The 20,563-nt window shown below is 41.0% G+C and overlaps 2 protein-coding genes across 11 annotated transcripts; one reads left to right on the plus strand and one right to left on the minus strand.

Moving 5' to 3' along the window:
- The first annotated feature begins 1 nt into the window (after window position 1).
- csde1 (cold shock domain containing E1, RNA-binding) lies at window positions 2-15,559 on the plus strand. Of its 10 annotated transcripts, none has more exons than XM_086278982.1 (24): window positions 2-151; window positions 2,492-3,196; window positions 4,094-4,356; window positions 5,445-5,633; window positions 6,185-6,383; window positions 6,507-6,673; window positions 7,175-7,261; window positions 7,660-7,757; window positions 7,840-7,921; window positions 9,345-9,473; window positions 9,599-9,724; window positions 9,846-10,061; window positions 10,160-10,330; window positions 10,412-10,576; window positions 10,724-10,735; window positions 10,948-10,965; window positions 12,026-12,133; window positions 12,326-12,504; window positions 12,614-12,726; window positions 12,829-12,948; window positions 13,030-13,208; window positions 13,350-13,513; window positions 13,610-13,742; window positions 14,028-15,559. In XM_086278982.1, the coding sequence occupies exons 3-24, from the start codon at window positions 4,231-4,233 to the stop codon at window positions 14,073-14,075; spliced, it is 2,829 nt and encodes a 942-aa protein (XP_086135108.1). In that variant the 5' UTR covers window positions 2-151; window positions 2,492-3,196; window positions 4,094-4,230; the 3' UTR covers window positions 14,076-15,559. The 10 variants fall into 10 exon arrangements, with proteins under 10 accessions (XP_086135108.1, XP_086135110.1, XP_086135111.1 ...); XM_086278984.1 differs by having other exon boundaries at window positions 10,160-10,300; XM_086278985.1 differs by having other exon boundaries at window positions 6,507-6,616.
- Window positions 15,560-16,351: 792 nt separating this feature from the next.
- rassf11 (Ras association domain family member 11) lies at window positions 16,352-18,068 on the minus strand. Its single transcript, XM_086278993.1, has 2 exons — window positions 17,957-18,068; window positions 16,352-17,866 (listed from the first exon to the last, which is right to left on the minus strand). Exons 1-2 carry the CDS (start codon window positions 18,057-18,059, stop codon window positions 16,548-16,550), a joined length of 1,422 nt encoding a protein of 473 aa, XP_086135119.1. The 5' UTR covers window positions 18,060-18,068; the 3' UTR covers window positions 16,352-16,547.
- Between the last annotated feature and the right edge of the window lie 2,495 nt (window positions 18,069-20,563).

A 20,563-nucleotide genomic window follows, 5' to 3' on the forward strand; every position in this document is an offset into this window, starting at 1 on the left:
TTTCTTATCAGCGCCTTGCGTAGCCACTCTTCGCTTGAGGATCTTTGGTCTACCTAGTATCGTCAAATATCGCGTTAGCCGTCTCCCTATCTCTACGCAATGTGCCGTGCTGCTTCTAGCGGCGCTGGTGACAGTGCTGAAAGCTGTTGGGGTGAGTTTTTAATATTTTATCCCTTTTAGCAGAAGAATTTAAGCGTGTACTGGTAATATATCAATGATAGTTTTCTTTTTGGTCAGTGAGTACTTAGAGGTGAATTGGTGAGTCAGCGCTTAGTCGTACGCACAGTTCGGGCCTGGGTGGAGGCTGCCTTGTTACAGCTCCACATAAATCACGCGAGGGCCGAGGAGTACAACGGCATGCTAGCTAACGGTAGTCGCTACTAGCTACTTAGCATTGCCAATGGCCTAGTTATGCTGTCGAAGGTATAAATAAACAGGCGCGTGATGTTTTTTCTAAGACGTATTAGAGTCTGGCGAAGAAACAGCACGTGTGTAGAATGAATGTGGTTTACTTTAGAGACAAAGATGGCATTTAAATAGAATTAAGCACGAGGCTTATATCTAGCTTCTTTGTTGTTCCGTCCTCGTGCCGTTAACGCCGATAATGTTATTATTGCGTTATCGACGTAAAGAAATGAATAAACTGAGTGTCTATATTTAACGTTGTTCTTGACTGGCAAGAAATTAAAATGTAAATAATTATAAGTACTTTTTAAAGAACTGTCCTGGTGTCGGCAGTCACTTTTGGCATTGTCTGTTCTTAACTCTATTGTCCGTTTAGCTTAAATAGCCCGTGTTGCAGGTTGGCGTGTGATACGATCCAGTTCTAAAAAACGTCTCCATTAAAATATGATTTCCAGTTAAAAAAATTCTTTATAATCAGTCCCAGCTAAATTAATACATAGAAATTCTATATAGTTTGACTAATGGCCGAAACCACATTAAACATTAATGTGAAAGAGAAGTCGAAATGTTATCTCTATGTACAGTGTACAACGTTGAACCATTGCTTAATTACCAGCAAACTTTATGTTCAAGGACTCCAAGCCGCACAGGAGTTAAGTCATCAGGTAATTACAAAAGAACTGAATGCGTTTTAGTTAAAGAAATTCTTCATCATTAACTTAAGTGTTGCTAAAGACAGTGGAGTAGTAGCCGTTTACGACGATTAGCATCGGCGAATGTCAATCTGTCAGGTTCTGTTTGTCCACACAAGGTCAGTAAGACATCCTTAAATGTGATTGTGCGGGTTACTTTGCTTAATGAGCAAAACAGAACTAAAGGAACGAAGTTTTAACTAACTATATTTTAGTTTATTGTGTGTTTTGAAATCGACTGGTTAGACGTAACGTTCGCGATGGCGTTGCATACCGAAACGTGTTGGATCAGGCCATGTTGGCAGTTCCAGCTGAGGATAGCGGATTGCTGAGAAGTCACATGGTGGTTCCTGTCGGGGCGGTTGTTTTGTTTGCCCAGAGAAAAGACTGTCGTTTAATAAATGTCCAATCATAAGAGGTATCTTTCCCACTCGTGTTATTAAATAACAAACAGACAAAACTGTAGTTTGGTCCCAATTTAAATAATAAATAAATAAACAAAACAAAAAAAACCATGGTTAAAACGGCCGATCGCTGCTAGTTGTGTCGTGAGTTGATTTTTTTTTTCTTGTTTCCTGCGAAATAAAAAGCAGAAAAAAATCGTAGATGCCACAGAAGCTCCTGGCTCATAACCTTTAATACACTTATGCAGTCAACCTTGTAGCAATCACATTTGAGCCTTTTAACAACGTCATATTCTAACCTAGTGGGATGTAAGAAGGGAGACATTGCAACATAGTCACAGCAGAATAGATATCATGTGTCCTTGGTTGTCTCAGCTATCTTGTTTTCAGAGCAGGGTATTTAGGTCAACAACATCCAGCTCTGGTGTGCTGTATGTTACTTGGAGTTTCTGGAAAAATGTTTTTTTTTTTTTTGTTTTGTTTTTTTTTTTTGGGGGGGGTGGTCATACACATGTTACAATGCTTTGTTTGATTGCCAGATTAGCCCTTCTGAAAATGTTTACAGTGGTGTGCATGCAGAACAACTGGGGGGCTGAATGATGAAACAGAGGGCCTTGGTCTGAAATGTTGCCATAAATAACATAGCCTGAACTGACGGTATGCACAAGGACTTGTTGATCCAAAGTACTTGTCAGCTGCCTAGCATTGTATCTAGAGGCATTTGAGGAAAGCTTATTTTTGTACTTGAGTGCAGCTAAAGAATCAAATGTTCCCAAAAGACCTCAGGCTGCTGGTGCTTGGGGTTTTTACTTGTTTTCATGTGACAGAATAGTCGTATTAGCTGACAGTGTAATTACATTTTTCTCTCTCACTACAGACTCATGGAGCCCTTGGGCCATTTTGTATTTAACCTAAATTTAGATCAGTGGAGTTGGTGATAAGTTTTCATCTAACCAGATCTTCTTTTTTTCTTCATCCCCCTTCAAACAGTATGAAGTGAAACAGACCTGAATTTTTGTACCATCCGCAACTGCTTCAAGTTCAGATCAAATCAAAGAAACTGAAGACAAACCTCCCAAAACAAAGACAACACTGAAGAAGCGTGGGTGAAAAAGGATCACTTCAAGGATTTAAACGCAAGAAGTAACCAAATCCTGAAACGACCAAAGAATACGCACATCATCCCAACTGCGAAGTGGAAGAGAAGCAAACTTGCGCCCAAGCATATTCTGAGAAGACCAGAGTTGATCTGAAACCAGAAGTTTGTGCCTACTCAACAGCTTTGACAAAGCACACGTCCCAACGCTGCTCCTAGCCCTCCTCATCCTCACTACACCGCCGACTCACCACCGGGGTGTGGAGTGGGCTGCTATCTGCTAGTTGTTGTTGTTGTTGGTTTTTTTGTTTTGTTTTTTCCTTTTCCCCACTCCCATAGCTCCCTTCCCCAACTTAACCCTTTTTTTTTCTCCTTTTTCCTGAGCAGTGTTTTTTGCACCTGCCTTTGCCTTTTTGTTTTATTTTTGCTCTAAATTTCCACCCCCCTTCTTTTTTTATTTTTTACTTTATGCAACATCTAGAACTTGTGCCAGAAACTGTAACAAGTGTGCGTGTTCAACTGTGTGCGTGAAGAGGTCCACAAAAACTGCTAGTTCATCAAAATCCTGAGAGATACAAGACACAAGGCGACCAATAAAGGTAGGTCTCAAGTCAGTTAAAGCCCTTCATAGCGTGTTTTTGATGGCTGTAAATGTACTTCTGGTTATGTCACACGTTTTGCTCATCATTACCTCTCTGTATTATTAGGTTTATTAGTGGCCTCTTTTGGATTTTAATATTCTTATAAAACTGGTATCTGATTCAGAATCTGCATTTGTTAGATGCACTACATGATTCACACATGCTTTAAAAACAGATTGTATAACACTTACCATTGCACTGTTTTGGGGCAGTATACCGAGGATGTTGTTTATTCAGATTTCTTTTTTTCCCCTCAGTCACTAAAAACCAATGCGTTTTCATCTTTGTCAAAGTTATGCAAACTAAATTATTTATTTGTTTTGGACCTCATTTAAATTTCTCTTTGTAGGACAATATTTTAAGCTGTTGTTTGCAGCAGCCAATTCCAAGCTACCGCAGTGCTTGGTTAGACTTGAATCTTGCGTACTTATTGGTTTCTCCATGTGACATCACATCCTTTTGTGGAGTGAGTGCAGGAAGTGATACTTGATGTAAAATAGTGATTTGATCTTAGTGACCTCTACATTGTCCTTTTGTTAAAGATAACTTTTCTGAAAATGTGAAAGAAGCCAGCACCACTGAGCCACCACCACCTCCAAATACTTGAAGTAGTCATTCAGTTTTGTTGGAAAATGATTTACTTGCCTTCCGTTACCTGATCCACACTCTTCCTATTTTGTCGTTCTCAGGCCATACCCCCCCCCCCCCCCCCCTCCTTTTTTGCCTTCTTTCCCCCCCTTTTGTATCCTCTCTGGGGATTAAAGCCTGCAGCTATTTTCCTTTTTGTTTGTGACACTTGGCACACTGGCTGACTTGCCTTACCTATTATGTTTGTTCCTCTCTTCACCCTTGCAGACATCCAGCGGTGTATCATTGGGTGGTTGATTAAGAATAGTATTTAACACTCAAGCAAAAAAATCCAACAAAAAACAAAACCTATATCAAAGTTCAGCAAGTGCTCAAGCAAGTTTTGTTCAAGTTTATGGGAAAATATGGGCAGCCCCTGGAAAGGCTTTGTTGAGTTTACCTTGCCTGCGTCGCCACCCACCGCGTTTGTTAGCGCTGACCTGAGCAGCACCTCCCCTGTCGGACTCAGCCTGTCGCCATATGGCCGATCCGTAAGTTTCACCTTCCCACCTTTCTACGTGCCCCACCCCATCGAGCACCCATCCACCCACCTTGCCCCACATCTTTGCTGTGAATGGCATAACTTCTTTCATCTTTTCAGGCTCCCAAGACTAGCCTCTACTCAGTTATTTTCTTGTAGGGTGAGGGTGTTCTGCCAACTAGATGTCTGAAATTTGATGTAAATGAGCACTTTTTTTAAATTTTTGTTTTAAATCGTTTTTATTATTTTTATTTAATTTTTTTTTACATTGTACCCTCCCCGATTAATATTCAGACTGGTAAAAGGGAGGGCAGTGACTCAAGATGGACAATATTAACACTTCGACGTAACTACACACAAAATCCAGGACCACAGATGCATATGAAAGGTGGATACTTGTTGGTTCTCAGGAAAACTGAAAATTGATCTTAAGTAGATGGTATTTACAGTACTCATCCATCAGCACTGGACCAAAGCCCTTAATTCTCTTTGGGGATTCATGTACATTTGCGTTGTGTCATAAGGAGTCGTGATAGTTGCAGGACAGGGGCTAGCAAGAGGCTGCTCTGGGATCCCCTCCCTCTTCCCCCATTACTCATAATCCATCACCAACTTCCTGTCCACTGTAGATGCACCGCTCTTTGACCTGTCATTTGCATTTTCTGATTCTCCATCTTTACTTTGTTTTTGTTTTTAATTGCAGCACTGTATTTAAATCATTCCCATGACCGTCTGTGCCAATAATGTATTTTAGATATCTTTTTAGTGTTGCTTCCTCTGTAGATCCGTTCCTGTTTGAGTGCGATCTAGTACTACCAGGGACTTGGTAGTGCTCCAAATATCGCTCCCTTCAACATGAAATTTTCAGGGTTGAGTGATCTGATGGTTTTACTGCCTGCTATTGTTCCTGGTTTAAGTATTGGTGGTGGTTGTGATGACTATTATCTAGTCCATTGCTTTTTGTAGAACCCGTCAGAATGTGTTGGGCCTAAAGGACTCTATAATACCTCAAAAGTTGAATTATAAGTTCAGCAGGTTTTGTCTGAGATGATGGGAAACTGTAGGCAGAGTAAAAGCCAAACGTTCATTTCTCTGCAGCATATCCCAGTCCTGTCCCCAGTGTCAGAAATGGAAAGAGGCTCCTCTGAACCTCCAGTGGCTCGCAACACTGGCTCTACCCCATCTGCTTCTACTGGTCCCGTACCTATCCCCCGTTCCTCCTCCGTCTCTTGCCATCCCCACCCAGGCAGTAAAAAACACAAGCGGACACCCTTGTATCAGAGATCAGTAAGGAGGCATATCTGATGGTGCCCACACTGACCTAACCACTCTGAGCTGCTGGTGTGTTGTGACTTTTGCTAACAGCATGGATGAAAACAAATGCCCCAAAGATTAACTAGGGTGCTATGAAAGAGTTTTGACAAGTTTCTGGTGATATTGCCATGTAATCAGTAGTTGGTTAATGGATGGAAACACATTGAATGTTTGTCTAACCAGAACTGTGTGAAATTCTGCCACACTGCTGTAAATGGAGTGAGTCAAGTTCAGCTTCAGGTGCATGAGTGAAAAGGAAACCCTACTGTGTTATGTTCGTGGTCTAAGTTTGAAATCAGTGCGTCTTAGCCCCCAAAGATTCTCGTGTGGCTTTACTTGCTCACCCTGCCCCCTCCACACTTTCCCTGAAAGTGCTATACTTGCATGTTTGATTTTTCATTTCCTTTTTATTTATTTTGTTTTAGGTTGGCATCCAACACAGCTGCTGCATCCTAATTGTTAAACTACATGTTTATGTACTACTGGTAGCTTTCTTTTTAACACTTGCTTCTCTTCTTCTCTAGATGAGTTTTGACCCAGGCATGCTCCACAACAATGGGCACACCGCATATGCCAATGGCTCAGGGCCTGGCATTAGAGAGACTGGTGTGGTGGAGAAGCTCTTGACGTCCTATGGGTTTATCCAGTGCTCTGAACGTCAGGCTCGTCTCTTCTTCCACTGCTCCCAGTACAATGGCAACCTGCAGGAGCTTAAAATAGGAGGTGAGGGCGACTTACTGAAAAGAAACCTACTTGATTTCCTGCTGACTTTATTGAAACTTAGGTTGTATTTGTCATTTGAAGTTTGCTCATTTTCTTTTCTATTTGTTGTCCCTTTCTCTGTAGATGATGTAGAGTTTGAAGTTTCCTCTGACAGGCGCACTGGCAAGCCCATAGCAGTGAAGCTGCTTAAGATAAAGCCAGAAGTGCTGCCAGAGGAGCGCATTTCGGGCCAGGTGGGGCCAGACCTGCACGCCTATCCCTTTACTGTGCTGCATGGTTATATTCATCCAGTTAAGGAATACCATTTTATTTTTGGTTATGTCCTTGTCTGTCAGCTTAGCCTTTTTATTTTATTTTTTGGGGCAAGCAGTGTCATTCTTATAACTGTCAAGCTTGTCTCTCATCCTGATTTACAGTTTAAATGTAAACTAAAAACTGGCATGAGTGTCTGCTTGAGATGATGAATGTCTGAACAAATGTGTACGAATGAGATAATTTCTCACTTGACAACTCGATTCTGTATTTTATACAACAGCCAGTTTCCCAAATACTTGGTATCATTGGTGATAAACATAACTACATGATGCCACTAACCTTGTTATTTGATGTAAACAAATTACTCAAATCTTCATTTAGAGCATTCATGCACCTGCATTTGTACAATTTGAGGTTCAGGCATTTTATTCATCTCATTTCCATAATTTTTTTTATTTGGCTTTGTAGCTGTCTATTCAGCCCAATGAAACAGTGGTTTAATGGCTTCTACCTGTAATTTTCCCCCCTTACTGCAGGTTGTGTCATCAATCCCGTTACATTTGGATGGAAAGTCTGCTCCTGGACAGGTGCCCACTGGCAGTGTCTGCTATGAAAGAAATGGGGTAAGATAGGTGGCATGAATTACACTTTGAGTCAGCAAGCTGCAGGATGTTAATGTAATGGAGTGGGTTTCTTCTTTGAATTCATCTCCTGTCCTCTGTAGTAAACTTTGTACAGAGGCAATTGGTTAACTTCATGCATCTTTTGTTTGATCAAATAAGCATTTAGCAAACTCAATCTAACATGATTACTAATGAAAAAGGGCAGAAGCCAGTGTTTGTAGGTGTTGCTTTTAGTCAAATTAGGTGGCACTGAGTCAATGTAAAGCCTTCAGCCTCCACAGCACATGGCAGTCTTTTCTTCACTCAGTTTCATTGTTGGTAGTTTTGAATATTACATAGTTCGAGTTATTAGGTGTTGTTTTGTTTGTTTTTTTTAAATCGGTGGTGTCTTTTCACAGGAAGTATTTTACCTTACATATACTCCTGATGACGTGGAGGGAAATATCCATTTGGACACGGGGGACAAAGTCAGCTTCTATATGGAGACCAATAAGCAGTAAGTGTGCAGCACTTGTAGCATAAATGCCATAAGCAGCTGTCACTGGGTGTTTAATGTTCATTCCTTTGTGGTTTTTCAGTACTGGTGCAGTCAGCGCTCGTAATATTCAGCTTGTGAAGAAAAAACAGATGAGGTGCCAGGGTGTAGTGTGCGCTACAAAGGTAAGATCCAATCAAAACACTTTTTCTCTCTAGTGGAATATCTTTGAAATTTGACAAAACAAATTGCCTAGAACACTTGAGGAGTATTGGGTGAACTTTACGGTTTGTAAAGTTCTATGGGCTCAAAATGTGGTCATAAATATTTTGTATGTGTAAAAAAGATTTGTGTGTGCGTAAAAAAGATTTGTGTGTGCGTAAAAAAGATTTGTGTGTGCGTAAAAAAGATTTGTGTGTGCGTAAAAAAGATTTGTGTGTGCGTAAAAAAGATTTGTGTGTGGACTTAGAAAAAAAACCCCTGCAAGTTACAACTACGGATTTTTGACCCTATTTTTCTTCCCTTCATCTGATTGGTCAATGTCATGTCAATCACAAATGTAACAATCCAATCAGAGAACAGATGGGTTTGGCTGTCGAGGGGCGCTTTTTTTGAACTGCAGGTCTTTGAAGGGAATAAATGCCCTTTTACATGCCAACCCAGCGTTTTCCTTCATCACCACGAAGGACAACAGTCTGTGGTCGTCCGAGTTTGGTGATTTTTATGTCACAGGTCTACGTGTTTAATACATGGACTTCCACAGCCTTTTCAACAGCGCTGCGGACCGCGGGGTGGGGGCGGGCAGTGTTTTGGAAATGACAGTCTTCATTACAAAGCTTTCTTCGTTATGAATTGGCATACATGTTTTTATTGAACATTTGAAGAACCAGCAAAAAAAAACTCTTGTAGAGGACATAAAGTCAGAGATAGAAAAGACAAGGAGCAGGTGCATCTAGCCTGTTCTAATGTTTGAGTCTAAGGTTTTTTGTTTTTTTTTAGCACCTGGCGGCTTTTTAACTTCTCATCCGTAAATAATCTGCTCTTTCACGTGATTCAGTTTATTTTGAAAAGTCTCAACAGGATCTTGAGCTTTATTGTGAAAGGTTTATGTGGAACATAAACAAGCGGACACGCGATGCTGTTACCGTCGTTGTTGCTAACCACAACGCATAAAAACAGGCTCTTGTCCGTCCGTAGTGTGGTTTTATAAAATATAAGGGAAAGAGAGAACTTTAAGAAATTAATATAGCCACTACAGTGACCATCAAAACGATGAGAAAAATATTGCCATAAACAATTTATTTTGCGACACCACGAAACAAACGATAGCGTAAAATGAAACGATAGAGGTTTTTATATCGTCATCCGATATATATGGTTATATTGAACAGCTGTGTGTGTGTGTGTGTGTGTGTGTGAGAGAGACAATGCTGTCTAGTCGCATACATGATTTGTCATGTTGTAGAATATAACAGTGGTTACAAAAACAACTTAATTTTACCCGTGGCAGGCTTTTTTCCCTCTTCATTCGTTCCCAAGCTTTATTAGAATTGCTGAACTATTGAAACAGGACCAACCTGTTATGCTGAGCCTTGTTTTCAATTTCAGGAGGCCTTTGGATTCATTGAAAGAGCAGATGTGGTGAAGGAAATCTTCTTTCACTACAGCGAATTCAAAGGTGATCTAGAGGCTCTTCAGGCTGGAGATGATGTGGAGTTCACCATCAAAGATAGAAATGTGAGTGCTACCTTTTAGGAATTTCAGTAGAACGTTTTGAAAATGTATCACTCAGCTTTAGCTCTACTTTTGACTGTCTTTGTGTAACTCTTAAAGGACTTTGATTAATTTGTAACCTTCAATAGGGTAAAGAAGTAGCAACAGACGTGAGGCTCCTCCCTCAAGGAACAGTCATCTTTGAGGATATCAGCATTGAGCAGTTTGAAGGCACCGTTGTAAAGGTCATTCCCAAAGTCCCCACCAAGAACCAGGCAAGGAGATTCTGATAAACTTTATTTAGTAGAAGACAGTTTGTTGTTGTTAAAGGGAGCATGGACTACAACCCAAGAATTTAAAACAATTTTAACAGATATGTAAACTTTGTTTCCACAGAATGACCCTCTGCCCGGTCGTGTCAGTGTAAGGATGGGTTTCAATGACAAGGAACTGCCGTTTGGCGAGAAGGACACAAAGACCAAGGTGACTCTTTTGGAAGGAGACCACATACAATTCAACATCTCTACTGATCGCCGAGACAAGCTTGAGCGGGCTACCAACATCGAAATCTTGCCAGACACTTTCAAGTTCACCAAGGAGAATCGTGAAATGGTAGCTTGCAGAACAGCAGCTATAAATGGTTTTAATTTTATATTATAGTACATTCATCACAGATGTTGATTATGGTGCATCATCATGTATTCTTTTAGGGGGTTATTGCAGCTATACGCGATGGCTTTGGATTCATTAAGTGTGTGGATCGGGATGCCAGGATGTTCTTTCACTTCAGTGAAGTCCTAGAGGAGGGCCAGCTTCATATCTCAGATGAAGTGGAGTTCACTGTTGTGCCTGTAGGTCCTGTTTATAAGCTTTTCAAAAAAGTATGTATTTTCTATTACCTAAGCAGGCACATTCAAGTTACTTTAAAGTAAAAATACTAATATAAATGTCATCCCTGCCAGGATATGCTGTCAGCTCAGAGAAACCATGCAGTGCGCATTAAGAAGCTTCCAAAAGGCACAGTGTCTTTCCATATCCAGTCTGAGCAACGTTTTGTGGGTGTAGTGGAAAAGGAAGTCGTTGGAAACACCGCCAAGAACATCAGTCCCACCAAGGGCAAGGAGAAGGTAACACCGCTTATAACTTAAATCATCCCCATTTATGACACAGCCCATTTCCCCTCATCTATCCGTATTTTCACACTGTTTTAGTTCTAATGTTCCTCTTTGCTTTCCTCCTTCAATGACTTCCTGTTCATGCTCCTTGTTGGTTAGAAAAAAGATAAGGTAGGACTGAGACCTTCTGCATGAAGCTACATGAAAGTGCATCACAATTAAAGACACTCCAGTTGTACAAACTATCGGTGTCGCAGTTTGTTTTACTAACGCATAATCTAAAGAAGCTTTTCATCACGTAAAGTCTAGAAATCCAAATGATCAAGTGAAGTGTTGTGGTGCCGAGACTTGCTGTCTGATAAATCTTTCTCTTGCTTTTAAAGGGTAAAGTTGTAGAAAAGGTTAGTCTTTGTTAACCTCTAACCCTCTGGTGTCCTTCACCTGATTAATTTACAGTGTGAGGTTTGATCATCATTTAACCCATGGAATCTGGAATTGAAGCTTCACTTTGTTGTAGGGCTGCACAAAAGTAATCAGAATGCTAGTGGGGTTTTTTTTGTGTGTGTGTGTGGGGGGGGGGTTCTCCTCCTCTTAGTGGTTGTCAGCCTGTTGTATTTAAAATGTGTGTGGTGTTCACGAACACAGTATCCTATTAAAACAGCGAGTTTTTGGTTCTTCCTAATAATTGTAAACTGCGCCCAGATTTTTGATTTTGTTTTAACAGTTCAATTAAGCGCTAATGGTTTTGCATTCAAAACGATATACAGTAACTGAAATGGCAAACGATGGATTAAGAGCAATTTTCAGTCAAGTAACAGTGTTTAGTTTTTTATTATAAACTAGAGCAGTGAATAATTATGCAGCCCTAAATTGTAGGGTAAAGCTCAACACTGCTTGTAGTAGATTAGGTGTGTACTAACTAGGCTGCTACAGCATGATGCATTGCACACATTTATCTTTAATGCTTATGTAGGCTGTGTGCACAGAATTTTCTAATACACTAGTCATAAATGACTTGTTCTCTTTTAAATTGGTGACATTGCCAGCTTATGCTCATTTTGTTCAACTGTAGCATTGCGGAGACATTTGGCCAGCACTGCTAGTCTTAATTCAGCGGTCCCCGGGCCTCGGACCGGTACTGGTCCATGAGTTGTTTGGTACCGGGCTGCGAGAGTTGAGGCTCAGGTGTGAAATGTATGGTTTTCAGGGTTTTTATCAGTTTTCAGTGTTATTTTTGTTATCGTTAACTCAGTTTTCCTGGGTCTTTTCACGTGTGTTATGAATAAATCTTTTTATCGGTACCAGTACTAGTTTTATTTTGTTGTATTTATCGGCGACACCTTAAAGGCCGGTCCGTGAAAATATTGTCGGGCATAAACCGGTCCGTGGCGCAACAAAGGTTGGGGACCGTTGTCTTAATTGGAAAGATGATCCAAGTTTGATGTGTTGCTTTTATTGTAGGAGTCTGAGGAGGGAGTGATTGCATATGAAGACTGTGGAGTGAAGCTCACTGTGCCATACCATGCCAAGGACCTAGAGGGAGGAAGTCACCCACAGGTTGGGGACAAGGTAGTAACACTTTATTTTGCTTGAGCGCAAATATGGTTTCCACTATGCATTTAGCCTAATTAGTCCAGCAAACAGTTGATGCTACAATTCATCTTTTGAAGGTTTGAAGTTTAGTTGTTGAAAGCTTGAAGCTTTTTTTTTTTTTTTTTTTTTTTTTTTTTCCCCCATGCAACTTGTGCGTTTGTCCTCTAGGTGGAGTTCTCAATCAATGAAGTGAAGCGAACTGGCCAACAGAGTGCCGTCTCCATCCGGGTCCTCAACCGTAATGCCTCTGGTGCCAAGAGACTGCATGGATTTGTTGCTGCACTGAAAGATAACTTTGGTTTCATTGAGACAGCAAATCATGACCAGGAAGTGTTCTTTCACTACAGGTAATGATTTAAGTTTGAACACACCTCTGGGTTAGGGTATTCATTTATTAATGCCATGCAGATAACTCGCTTTAGTATCAAATTCTCAGACTTGTGCTTTTGTTTTTAGTGAAATGTGCGGAGACTTGGATAACTTGGATCTGGGAGACACAGTGGAATACAATCTCTCAAAGGGAAAAGGAAACAAAGTCAGTGCTGAAAAGGTCACCAAGGTTGCTGCAGGTATCAGTGATTCACTTCCAGTTGTTTTTGGTACATTTGTAATGTTTGACATTTTGTAGGTAGGAATGATTGCAAATAAAATCCACTGCTTTCCCGTCATAGTGAATGGAATTGGTGAAGATGTTGGTGGGACAGTGATGACAGGGAAAGTTATCCGTCCTATACGCAGTGTTGACCCCTCCCAGACTGAATACCAAGGACTTGTTGAGTTCTCAGAGGAAGGTTGGTATCCCATTATGACTACACATGTAAAACAGTTTATTTGTAGAAAGTAAAATTGATTCCTCCCCCTTTAATTTTCAGGCGGATCAAAAGTGCAGAATTATCCATTTGGAATCATGAGTATGGCAAACAAGTCTGATTGTTTGCAAAAAGGAGAACAGGTGAAGTTCCAGGTTTGCACAATAACCCAGACTGGCCAGAAGATGGCCTGTAATGTGGTTCCGCAGCGTAGAGCCATGGTGGAGTGTGTTAAAGACCAGGTAGTGTTCAGTTTTTGTTTTTTCCTCTCCTCAATTGCATAATTTAAAAAAAAAAAAAAACACAAAAAAAAACACACTGGGTAGTAGGTGGACGTCATACTTTAAAACTCAAAATTGCGATTAATTCCCGCCCCCCTCCAGTTTGGCTTTATCACATACGAAGTTGGTGATAGCAAGAAGTTATTCTTCCATGTAAAAGAAGTGCAAGATGGTCTGGAGCTTCAGACTGGGGATGAAGTGGAGTTCTCAGTTGTCCTCAATCAACGCACAGGAAAATGTAGTGCCTGCAATGTACGCAGAGTCAGGTAAGAACTTGATCTTTAAATTTAGAACTGGACTGTGGCTGGTATGTTTAAACCAGTGGGCCTTCACATTGTTTGTTCATTGTGTTCCTCTTGCAGTGAGGGGCCTAAACCAGTGGCGACTCCACGTCCTGACCGCCTGGTGAACAGACTGAAGAGTATCACGCTTGATGATGCCAGTGCTCCTCGCCTGGTCATTGTAAGGCAGCCTCGTGGTCCTGACAATTCAAAGGTATGATGAGATTATCAGATGGTGCCACATTTGAATTGTGCTAACCTGTAAGTTTGTATAGTCTTTTTAGAAATGACTTTGGCTAAAATGAATTTGGAGCCATCCATGTTACTGATCAGAATGAAGTAGAATGAAATCATTTGCTACAGTGACTAAAAAAGACACTTGGCGAGCATTTCAGGGGTTAGTTTCCTTCCTAAAAAATTTTTACAACTTTTTTTTTCTCTTTTTTTTTCCCCCTTTCCTTTTGTTTTAATCTTAATTAAACTTATTCTGTCTTTACAGGGCTTCAATGTGGAGCGGAAGACTCGCCAGCCTGGTGTCATTGACTGAGCAATACAGGGCCTACCCCCATTTGGTGTTGGAGGGACGCTGTCGCCGAGAGCAGCAGCAGGGGATAAGGGAATTTAATTTGACACATGCTTGTACACAAACTCATCCGCAAAACATACGCACACATACAGTAATTGGCATGTGTAATCTTTGTCCCCAGTCTGCAGTGGAACTTTTCTTATTCCACAGTTCCCTGCCTCCCATGTATGATGTACTTGATACAGAGTTCCACGCTGCAGTGTACATGGGGACCTCTGAGTGTGTGCGTATGATGTATCCTAGAATTGATTAGTGTGTAATGGAGGTATTTGTTTCTAAGGGGCTTGTTCCCTCCAAGTCAGAGTGGTGACTGTGTGGCTGTCTACGTCCTGATTTTGTTCTTTGTCTGGAATTCTGCACCTGTAATCTGTCCGCTAGTTTGACTGGGCGAGTGACTGTTAGCATGTGTTTGAACCTCAGCTCCATATTCGTTCTTACTTTTTGCTCCCTTACCGACGGAAACGTAATAACTTCGCTATCAGGTTTCCACTCCTGTATGCTTTCCTACAAAACGCATAAAGCAAAGCTCCCTCCATAAGGAGGATCATATTTCTCATATGTGCAAGCTTAAACCGAGGATTCTTCTCTGCTCGTTTTTTTTGAGCAGTTTTTAATGCTTTATTGAAGTGGAAGCATGGCGCGTGTGTGATGTATGTGAATGTCAAAGTAGTTAATCTAATGGGATTTAATTCCACCAGTCTGGAGTTTTGATGCCTTTTTGGTATTCACATGCTCCACTTCAGCATTCTTTTTCTTCCTCTTTTCCCTCTCCCCTCCCAGGTGCAGAATTCCTTGTGGCATCTTATATCTGCAGTTCTTTTATACTTTTTTTTTTTTTTTTTTTTTTTCCATTGTTTTTTTGTTTCTTGCACATAATTTTCTTGGGGGGTTTTTTTGTTTTGTTTTGTTTTTTTTTTCTCCATCGAAACTTAATCTGCTAATATTAAGAATAAGGTGCCTAAAAACTGAAAGCAAAATGAAATAAAAATAAAAAATAAAAATTTAGATGTGTCCTCTGATCCCAGCCAACCGCCAAAATATTCAGAACAATCTTAGGGTGGCTTTCTCTTAAAGTAGGAAAAATACTGATATGCATCCCAAACCTGTGGGTTGACGTATACTATACGTAATGTGTGCTGCTTTTTTCTTTTTCTTTTTTTTTTAAAGTGGAATTTGGAAACTTCAAATATAACACAACCAATGTAACTTAAAGGAAAAGGGGTGAAGTATTAGAAATTCAGTTTTTAAGAAAAACTACATTAGAAATCAGGAGATCAGCTTGTGCACTCTGGAGATGAGCTGTTGTGCCTCTGCACGTTAAGTTACAGTCAAAATTAATTTCTCTGGAGATCACCGGGTTTCAGTTGAACCACGTACAGAGGTTCTCATGTACTTTTGTTAATGTTCTTGAATGAGACAATTGAATTAAAATTTTATGAAATTCACGAGCTGTTCTGTTTTCTTTTCAGAGGAAGCCTGTAGGTGTTCTTTGAGACTGAATAAAACAACTTGAAAGCAAAATAAATGCTTGTGAAGTTCATTTTATTATATAGAGCAATTTGTCTGACATTGGCTAGTTGTGAGAAAGACATGCATAAGTAATCAGTTAATAAAACTACATTTGATAAAACATGTTTTATATTCAGTGTTGTCTTTGATTCCACTATCAGCTGTTGTAGCCTGGTGATGTCTGTTAAATCTCAGAATGGTTGCATTTGATGAAGAGGGAAGTCAGGTTTAAATGTGAGGGGGAAAAATGGTCAAGATGTCACACCAACACAGTTACAAATGAGAGAGAAATAAGATCGATGTATTTGTGGTGCTACGTTCCCTGTAGCGAGTGGAAAATAAATTGATCACTGCAATTTTCCATATCTGCCAGTAAGAATGACCAAAGATCCACAAAGCCATGTTTTTCACTAAATTTAAATCTGTAAATGTTGTGTCTGTATAGATTTTAAGATGCTGGTAGGACAATCCAACTACAATATTATGACTGTCTTGAGGGCAAGAAGCATTCTGGTGTTAAACAGCAGTTGCAACAAAAGCAGCATTGTCAATCAGTGTGGGTACACTGACAGCTGATGGTGAGGATAAATTCATAGAGAAAGCTTTCAGTCTAGTCCTACATGTCAAATCAGTCTTCAGTTTGGCTTGCTTGAATATTATGAAGTCAGTATAATTATTCATTGGTGCACCAGAGCAGGTTTAAGTATGAAAAACACTTCAGATGTGCTAAAATACAGAGGAAGTCAAATGTGAAATAAAACTAAACTGGTCTCTTCCACTGAAGGTAAATAAGCTGAGGAACAATTAAAGTTCAATACTTGCTGAAGGGCTTTATCCCAGCCCAGAACATGCAGTAAGCACTGGTAATAAATTTGGAATGGAAAGTGTGAAGGATCATTGTCTTTTAACGCCAGGACATTGATTCTAAACCTTGGTGCTGCTCAAATATATAGTGAGCTCAGAACGGTGAATCACCTTCTGAGTCTGCGATTGAGATCTATGGGCTTCTGACCAGCGTGTCCACCACTCCCTTAGCTCAGTGGGTCCAGTGGGCCGTCGCTCCTTTATTTGGTTTGGATGAACTAGAGCTGGATGGCTGGTGTCTTCTCTGGGCAAGAACTTCCTGTTGACATTTACACTCCCATCTGCACTGGATTGCTCCAGATTGTCATCCTGGGCCGAGACGGCGTGAATTTCACTGGCACAATTTGAGTTGAGTTTTGAAGCAGTCTCAGAATCTTCTTGAGCGGCACCTCTGAAAAAATCAAGCCGCTGCATTTTGCACTTGTACTCCTCCAGTTTAGTCTTGCACTCCACGGCCTTCGCTCTCATCTCGAGGAACTGATACTGCAAATCCTTCTCGTAACCTTCCTCTGATTGTAACTCGTTTTCCCAAAACCTGATCTGCTCCATCTCTTCTTCCACTATCATCTCTTGTGCTTCCTGTTCAGTGATTCTGGCCCTTTGACGTTCCTCAAGGTCAAAAATCTGCCTGTCTATATGTGTTATCTGGGCCTGTAGGTCCTGCAAGGACTTGAGCTGACATATTATGGTTTCTCTGAGAGTATTTTTCTCCTCCTCGGTCCTGGCAGCAGTTGAACCACACAGGTTGGATTTTGCCTCATTTGTTTTTTTAGAGTGTTTGCTTTCTTTACCCCTTGTCTGATTTCCTATGCAGCAGGAGGTTTGATGGTCCAGTTCTGACTTCAAAGCTTTTTGACCTTTCCCTTTGCCTCTGCTAATGCTACCAGAGTTATCTTTTTCCACAGTGAGTGAGAAATCCAAAGAGATACGGTTCCTTTTATCCGACTTACTGCTTTCCTTATCATGGGCAGTGCTATAGACCTTTCCTTTCCCCAGACTTTCCAGCCAGTCCCAGGCCTCCTCCATGAGTGTCAGAGACTTTCTTTTTGGCCTTTTCAGGTCTTCTTGCTTCTTCTCACCTTCTTCCCTTAAGCAGGATAACATTGGCAAGCTTTGGCGATGCAGGCTCAGGGAGCCACTACTCCTCCTCATTCTGGAACCTACATCTTTCTTCCTTAATGGCGGACAGGGTTGATATCGTCCTACTTTTGCTTTGCCCATTTCATCCAAAACAGATGCTCCTCTGCGGAATAGACTGAGCTGGACCTCCTTGGACTGCTCACCGTACCTCTCCAGGGTCTCCAGAAGACGTTCCTCGGGTGTCATGCACCGCTCAAAGTCTTTAAATTTCTCCCGTAACGTGTAACGTCCGGGTTGACCTAAAGAACAAGCAAAGAATGAGGATTCGTCAGCATATCAAAATAACCTTTATCACCAAGTAGAAAATGTCCAGCATGCTGTGTACGCACCCAATGCTTGAGCCAGCACTAGGACCACTTCTTGGCATGTCGTTTCCCTTGTTACTCCACATACCACCCGTGGGATACCATCCACAAAAACCTTCACTTCCATTCTGTCCAGTCTTGGATCTGCCCACCCAAAAAAAAGAGAAGAGATTAAAAGCGTGTGGCACACTGACCAGAGTATCCTGTTGTCTGTGTTAGGGGAAGTGGTGGAGACAGCTAAATAACCCTCATTAACATTCACTGTAATCTGTCTGCCCATCATGTGTAAGTCAAGCCTCAGGGCTTTGACAAAATAGCAGAGTTACGCACCACGGTGAATAAAATGGCAAACAGTGTAGATACCTTTCTTTCATGCCTTTTCTTTCAGGATAGCAGAAAGAGCAAAATAAGAAAGATGATGGGGGCGAGGGGTGCGGAATAGCACATGGATCAGTATTAGCACATTCCCACAATGTCAGTTGTTTCAGTGCTATTTAGAATCCCAAACCATAACACAGGGCCACAAACCCCAAAACATGTACGTTACACCTGTATCTATGCACACTTATCTGGCTGATGATCAGGCAGAAAAGCACAGTGGCCCAAACAACTCAATCTCTACTGTCATGGTCTACTCGCTGGCGGTCATTCAGAAATAGCTGATCAACATTTGCTACTAAGGATGGAATCCATCAAAGATAGTTCTGATTTTTCTTTTCCTTTCTATCTTAAAAAAAAAAAAGGACTTCAGATATCCAGGAAGAGGATTCTCATTACAGGAAAAGGCTTCTGCGTGCAGTTAAGGAGTTGAAGGCATTTACACTGGTATGTCAGGCTCTGGTCAGTCACAGATGTCTCTATGGAGAGATGGTGTAGCTCAAATCTGTATTATATCAGAAACTGCCTTGGGAATATGAGTCCCAGAAAGTTAATTCGGGGTAGTAGCAAAATGTGTCTCTTATTGCATGTATGTTAGAGTCTATAACATTTTGAAGTAGGCTGCATGCAGTGAGTTACACTGATTAAGAATAAACCCAGTGCACAGGGGTGGGCTACTAAAGTTTCAGCTTAAGTGATTCATTTGGCCTGTAAATGGTAAATGGCCTGTATTTTATATAGCGCTTTACTAGTCCCTAAGGACCCCAAAGCGCTTTACATATCCAGTCATCCACCCATTCACACACTGGTGATGGCAGGCTACATTGTAACCACAGCCACCCTGGGGCGCACTGACAGAGGCGAGGCTGCCGGACACTGGCGCCACCGGGCCCTCTGACCACCACCAGTAGGCAACGGGTGAAGTGTCTTGCCCAAGGACACAACGACGAGACTGTCCAAGCCGGGGCTCGAACCGGCAACCTTCCGATTACAAGGCGAACTCCCAACTCTTGAGCCACGATCGCCCATTTATTGGTAGTAGAAGGTCATGGGGTAGAAGTCAGTTTAGTAGAGTCAGCTGACATGGACTTTATAAAGTCTTGCTAGGATTTGGAGGGCTTAGGAGGTCATGTAATAGGAAACATCTTAAAAATAATAAGAATTATTATTATATAGACTAAATGTGGTGTCAAAACAACCAACTGATCCATCTAAGAAAGTCTTTCGAGACCCTTTCTAACTAAGATCGTCTGCATAACTGGAATATTCTGGTAATTAAATAAGTAAATAAATAATAACAGAAAAGGGGCACTTGCTACAGAAAATCCATGGCAAAATCTTGTAGAGACTTACCTCTTTGTCCTGTCTGCAGCACAGATGCTCGCACACGTTTGTTCTGGGGAAGTGAATGTTCTGGTGGGGAGGAATAGTACAGCAATTAAGACCAATTAAAATTCCTGAACACATCACTGGGGGAAACTTTCTGATCCCACCCTTCTTGCATCTTTCCACTAAAAAAGGAAAACACAGAAAAACCAGATCTATATTACTAAATGTTTAGCGATATAAACCTTGACACGTTGCCCCGGGCAACATGCTCGTAGTAACATTAAAATGAAATGAAACACATATTTCTAGACTTCGCGTTTCGACTATATGCTGTGTTGTATTGTGCATGCACTCAGTATTGGCATTTGCTTTTATTATTTATTATTTAAAATTGATCTTGTGTATTCGTAATTACAGACTAGATGAAAGTCCCACCATGTTTTAGGACAAATCCAAACATGAATCCAGATGTGTGTTTTCACCAGCGGTAGATGTTAGCTCTGGGTGTTCCTCTTTATCTTTCAAGCAGGAAGTGTGATTACAATCCAAATAAAACATACTGCAGCCCTCCACCAGCAAATGTGAGCAAAGAGCAGACTCTTTCTTGTGCACCAGAACTTTTTTTTTTAAGAAGAACAAATTTAATCTTGTTCTTGGTACATTTAGACTCAGTGGCCTTTATTTATGCAGAAGTCTCCCTGCAGCTTTCAGAGGAGCAGATGAACATCCTGTAGAGGCTGGGAAGACTTTATTCATTTAGAGGAACTATAGGTAGAACTGTGTTAACATTGCACTTAGGAATGTTCAATCCCAAACATCATGTAACACCAATTTGGACTATTTATCCATAGGAATCACTCGGTTGTTTGTGTGCTACATTTACAGTTTACACTCGTGCTTTGGTGTTTCTTAAAATCTCCTACA

This window comes from Aulonocara sp. 'chitande type north' Nkhata Bay, linkage group LG20, assembly GCF_057382095.1.
Source record: "Aulonocara sp. 'chitande type north' Nkhata Bay isolate Kocher_YH1m ecotype deep benthic linkage group LG20, A_spYH_male_GT1.1, whole genome shotgun sequence".
In the NCBI taxonomy this organism is placed as follows: domain Eukaryota; kingdom Metazoa; phylum Chordata; class Actinopteri; order Cichliformes; family Cichlidae; genus Aulonocara; species Aulonocara sp. 'chitande type north' Nkhata Bay.

What these genes read in the sequence shown, in the direction of transcription:
- csde1 (XM_086278982.1), top strand. Translation starts at nt 4,231, where the DNA reads ATGGGCAGCCCCTGGAAAGGCTTTGTTGAGTTTACCTTGCCTGCGTCG. An exon ending in CACCCTTGTATCAGAGATCA is followed by an intron (nt 5,634 to 6,184) that starts GTAAGGAGGCAT and finishes CTTCTTCTCTAG; the next exon opens with ATGAGTTTTGACCCAGGCAT. An exon ending in GGTCACCAAGGTTGCTGCAG is followed by an intron (nt 12,727 to 12,828) that starts GTATCAGTGATT and finishes TTCCCGTCATAG; the next exon opens with TGAATGGAATTGGTGAAGAT.
- rassf11 (XM_086278993.1), bottom strand. Translation starts at nt 18,059, where the DNA reads ATGGAAGTGAAGGTTTTTGTGGATGGTATCCCACGGGTGGTATGTGGA. An exon ending in AGTGCTGGCTCAAGCATTGG is followed by an intron (nt 17,867 to 17,956) that starts GTGCGTACACAG and finishes CTTGTTCTTTAG; the next exon opens with GTCAACCCGGACGTTACACG.